This window comes from Propithecus coquereli, unplaced genomic scaffold, assembly GCF_000956105.1.
Source record: "Propithecus coquereli isolate 6110/MARCELLA unplaced genomic scaffold, Pcoq_1.0 Scaffold110, whole genome shotgun sequence".
Lineage (NCBI taxonomy): Eukaryota > Metazoa > Chordata > Mammalia > Primates > Indriidae > Propithecus > Propithecus coquereli.
Genome location: NW_012134970.1, coordinates 3071568 through 3077180, shown reverse-complemented (window position 1 = coordinate 3077180; position 5613 = coordinate 3071568). Strand labels below are relative to the sequence as shown.

General features: G+C 34.9%; 1 protein-coding gene across 1 annotated transcript in view; it reads left to right on the top strand.

Moving 5' to 3' along the window:
* Window positions 1-5613, top strand: part of FYB (FYN binding protein) — a 155541-nt gene that overhangs the window by 142067 nt on the left and 7861 nt on the right. The window contains exons 14-16 of the mRNA XM_012649531.1: window positions 1177-1243; window positions 4067-4166; window positions 4623-4785. Coding sequence (XP_012504985.1) covers window positions 1177-1243; window positions 4067-4166; window positions 4623-4785 — 330 coding nt within the window. The remainder of the gene's footprint in view (window positions 1-1176; window positions 1244-4066; window positions 4167-4622; window positions 4786-5613) is intronic.

The following is a 5613-nucleotide window of genomic DNA, read 5'->3' as shown; positions in this document are numbered from 1 at the left end:
GAGAGAGAGAAACATTTAAAGGAAATCAATTCCTTGCCCTACCAGAGAGCATTTCATCTTTTTACGGTAATCATTCCTTAAAATATTTACAATTTCTTCAGTTCATATCTTCAGCTTAATTTGCTGTGGAGCCACTGAACAGGTGCAGAGAGGAAACATTCTTCCTGACTTTATTAACAAGACATCTAGAAGGAAGAAAAATATCTACAGATTGGAAAAGCCATTGAACCCAATCAAGGTCATGGCAGCTTTTCTGCCAATACAGTTACTCAACACCTGCTGGTATCAGAAGTATCTTATTAAGAGAAATATTCTTTCCATTTGAAGGTGATGCCACTTCTCCTATCACTGCAAAGTAAATGTTAATGAGGAACAGATCAGCGAGAGAAGGAAGGAAGGGAGGGATAGATGGAGGAAGGGACATTTAAATAAAATGATACACATTACCAAAGCACCCGAAATCCCATAAGAATCTTGATTTCAATCTCCACTTCGTCCTGACCATGGCCAGTAATATTGATTTGTTTGTCAGCAATTTGCTACTCCTTCCATTCGTCACACTTGTGTTCCAATAATCACAGTCACTGTTCCACGGTTTTTTTTTTTTTCCTTCCAGATAATTATAGTTACAGTTATGGTCACTGGTTTTTTGAGGAAAATTTAACAGACTCATCCAGGAAGATAAGAACCTCACCCCTTTAAGGAACAGACAGTGCTTTCAGGAGAAATGTACCCAGAAACCAAGAAAATTTCTTTTATTCCCCCTGAAGCAATCTTTATATTGAAAACTTCATTGATGGAGCAGTGGCTCACGCCTATAATCCTAGCACTCCGGGAGGCCAAGGTGGGAGAATTGCTTGAGCTCAGGAGTTCGAGACCAGCTTGGGCAAGAATGAGACCCTGTCTGTATAAAAAGTAGAAAAATTAACCGAGCATGGTAACACGCACCTGTGGTCCCAGCTATTCGGGAGGCTGAGGCAGGAGGATCGCCTGAGCCCAGGAGTTTGAGGTTGCAGTGATTTATGATCATGCCACTGCACTCTAGCCAGAATGACAGAGCAAGACTCTCTCTCAAAAAATATATATATACATATCAAACAAAAGAAAATTCTTGAATGCTCATATCAAAATTTAAACTAACAATATTTCAACCATTGATATTCTGTCTTTCGTTAGTCATGGGAGATGAAGTTTACGATGATGTGGATACCTCTGATTTCCCTGCTCCGCCAGCAGAGATGAGGTAATTAAAATGCTTTAATTACAATGAAGTAATGAAAATTAGACTGCCATGAAAATTCAACTGAAATGAAAATGCATAGGGGGGCGTGTCTACTGTGTGCAATTGTGTTTGCTCTGTCCTCTCTAAAGCTGTGTTTCTTTCTGATCCCAGCTCTAACCGCTCTGCTGGGTTTGTGAGTGGACAGCGCTAATCCTCCTACCTTTCCCCTAAACCCTCCCCCCTCCTCCCCCTTCTCCTCCCTCCTCCCCCTTCTCCTCCCTCCTCCCCCGATCTGCTCCTTGTCTCCTGATCAGCCTCTGCCCTGTGACTCACCAATGTGTGCGTTCATTTATTCATTCATCCACTGGGAAAATATATTTGACATCCTGATCACAACTGATCTCACTGAGTCATCTGCTCCCTTTACTTTTGCTATTTTCCCCAAACCTTTTTGTCTTGAATATACTTCTAAGCTTACATCTCAGCCCTCACTCATCTTGTTCAAACCACCTCTGTCCTCCACAAGATGTTCTCTTTTAGGGGAAAAAAAAAAGAATGTTTTTTAAAAGGGCTTTTAGGTATGTCTCTTTTTCATAAAAGCATCAGAATCTCAAAGGTTCCATTCAAATTAAAAAAAAAAAAATCAACAGTGAATAATGACATTCTTCAGCTTACCTAAAGTTTCAATTTAATTTTAAGCTAAAATTGTATGAAAATCTGTTTAGATCAGTTATTACAAAAGGAGACACTACTGAAAATTCTTTTGAAATAGAAAATAGCGTGGTAAGATGCCTTCTTATACACCAGTAAATGTGTGATGTGGTCTGATACATACTGTGTACAAAAGCAAAAACACTTCCCTAGATTTTTCAAGAAAAAAGAAAGATGAATAAAAAGGTCTTGGATTTGATAAGTTAAAGGATGAAAGTAACATAAATGGAATACAATGAGTGGTGTCTTCTGAGCTGTACTGGTAAAAATGCATGAGTGAACTCCAAGTATTTATTTTTCACTCACGTTGTTAAACTCATTTTATTGAACTAGCAAGACTATCAAGATCAAAGAATCTGAAGGGAAAATAAGCTGTCATTCAAAGATGAAGATCAAGTTCCACAGGCAAAACAAATAAGAAAGATGAAAAGAGAATCATTCTCCTCTTTCAATTCTCCATGAAACAAAAATCTAATCTTAGTAATATGTTCAAATTTTAATATTTCTCACCATTGGTGTTTCAATCCTTGACAGTTTCTAATGCATTTTTTCGTTTTATATTACTGTAGAAATGTCACCATATTCCATAAAGTAGCTCCCTAGAAATCCAGAGCCACACACTGGCCCTTTCTTCAAGCAAAATAAACCCCAGCAGCTGAAACTTTATTTCATATGGACAGTTTTCTTCCCGATTTCTTATTTTCAGAGTTTAAAACAAGTTTATGTTCTCTAACATGGCATTCTTTTTAAATAAATTTCAATAAATTATTTTCAAAGATAGTTTGTAGGACATTTTTAACTTTCATGTATGTTCTGATAGCCTCAGAGAGCTAACATGGGGCAATGATTTCAGAAGTGTCCAGACTACCATAGGCGGGAGGTTCCGGAAGCAGATGCAGATCCTCAGACAGGACACTGTGCCAGTTCTTCTCACAGTGAACCAGCTAAATGCTAAGATTTAAAAATTAAGAATCTAACTTTTTAAATAAATTGGTTACAAACAAAACTTTATCTTAAATAATCTAAATAAAAATTATCAGTGTGCAAAATGTTTCATGATTCACACATATCCTAATTTTAAAATTCCCTTCCGAAGAGATTCACAGCCCTTCCCTAACATCCATACTTAACCCTAGTAAATAGTTTTCAACCTTGGTTAAAATTAATATCACCTAGGAGCCTTTAAAATATGTGTGTTAGTACCCGGACCCCACTCAGATTAAAATAGAACTTTAAATTAATTTAAATTAAATTAGAATTTCCAGGAATCGGGCAAGGGCATGGCATGTTTTGAAAGCTTCCCAGGTAATCCCATGTGTATCCATGTTAGAAAGTCAGTTCTTAGGCTTATTCTCCTATAATATGGCTATTGACTTCAGTCTGGTTAGTATCTATGAGATATAGTGAATTTCTATACCTAGATTCTAGGGTTTTTAAAAAAAATATTAAGTCCATTAATTGATCAAAATTCTTAGGATATGTTTCTCTTTCTCTCTCACGCTCTCTCTCTCACTGATATACACACCCACAAAAGGACAATTGATAAAATGATCAAGATAAAGATTGACTATTAGCCATCCTCTTTAAAGAAGCTCCTTCTTAGACTATCTAAAATCTAAACTTTTGCCTAAAATTTTTTCATTAACCTATACTCTGGCTCCATTTTAAGAAGATGTAAAAAAATTAGCACATAAACTTTGTAGAGCCATAAAAATCAGTTTTTAAAAAGTGTTCTTTTTAAAAAAGCCTTTTCTATGACAGTGGTTAAGCCATTTAATTATCTAGGAAGGGCTGAAAATATAGAGGGATTGAAGAATAGATTGAATCATATAAAACCACTGATATGCAACCCAGTTTAAATTATAACTCAGTGATTTTATATGACTCAGTAAAATAGAGAATCTCTCACTTCCATTCTAACTCTCACAATCTGTATTCTCTTGAAGATTCCTTTATGCATTATGAAACATCATCATTTATTACAGTAAGTAGTATTGGATTTCTAAGAAAAAGAATTAATGGAAAACAAAATTTAGCAAAAATTTAATATTATGTATTAAATCTCTCTTATACACTATTTTTTTTATATTTTCTAAACGAAGTGTTGTTTTTATGTGTGTTCTGCCATTCTAGTCAAGGAATCAATATTGGAAAGGCTAAGACAGAAGAAAAAGACCCTAAGAAGCTAAAAAAGCAAGAAAAAGAAGAAAAAGACTTCAGGAAAAAATTTAAAGTATGTCATATTTAAATATTAAACAAAGTTCAAAGCACTAATGAAAAAACCCATGATTTTTAAGTTCCAAAATGCACACTTTAAAAGTATAATAATCAATATTACAGTTAGCCATCATAACTCCTTTATTTTATACAAAATTTGTTTTACATTTAAATTTATTCTTTTAAGAGATTAAGCAAGCTATAATACATGCACAAAATACATACTGTGATAATCATCTAAATTTAGTTGTCCTTTGAACCTTGATAAGAAGGTAATAACATAGTTCTTAGATTAGATTTGTGAGGTTATGAGTGGTTTTCCCCCAGAAATTTTCTTAAATATTCTTACTTATCTTTTGAAAACATTGAACTATTTAGCAAAGACTTTAATAATAAATCTGTAAATAAATGAGTTACTGTAATAATAATACACATCAACCAATAATTTAAATGTTCTGCTTTCTTTTTCTAGTACGATGGTGAAATTAGAGTCCTCTATTCAACCAAAGTTGCAGCCTCCTTAACTTCTAAAAAGTGGGGGACCAGAGATCTACAGATAAAACCTGGTGAATCTCTTGAAGTTATACAAAACACAGATGATACAAAGGTTCTCTGCAGAAACGAAGAAGGAAAATGTAAGTCATTGTTTACGCAGCTTATATATGGCACTGGAGAATTTAACAACCAAACAAGTTGTACTGACCACCCTGTTTTACCCTGTAGTGGCCGACTCTTTTTACTTTGTGCTTTGTGAGTTATAGAAAGCATTAAGAAACTGGAGATTTTGCTGTGCTGAAATCAATGTATTTTATTTCAGTCTCTTTTCATTTACCACCACCATATATGTACTCTCTAGTGTCAAAGGTAATACCAAATTAGTGCTTCTCAAAATACAGTCCTGTGTGTGTATTAAAATTCCAGTTGCCTGGGCCCACTCTTGACTTGCTGAATCATGAGCTCTGGGAATTAGATGACATCTGTGACCATAATTTCTTCCCTGGCTTGTTCATTTGTACCTAACATGAGAACGACTGTGCTAATGTAGTGAGTGGCTCTTGCTCTGGCGTGATTTTAAAATTATGTAGAATTATGTAGAATGCTAGGTATTTCACACCTAGAATTTCCAGTGTTCCTACCTTGTAAATTCATTTGGTTTTTTTTTCCTCTTTGGACACACTCAGTACAACATACTATTCCAAATAAATATAAAAGAGTCCCTGTCCTCTTTGATTTTATCAGCTATTAAAGGTGATAGATGGAAATATTTTTGTCAAATTTCAAAAGGAAGCTTATTGAAAGTCCAAGGAGGAGCAATTCAAAATTACGTTGTCTTATATTTGAAACTGGGTAGCCAACACAGCTACCCCGTATCAGCGTGGTTCATCTGCATGGAAAACATGGACTTAGAGTTTATTGTTAATAGGAGGAAGGTGACTCAGGAACAGGAACTGAAATGGAGTTTT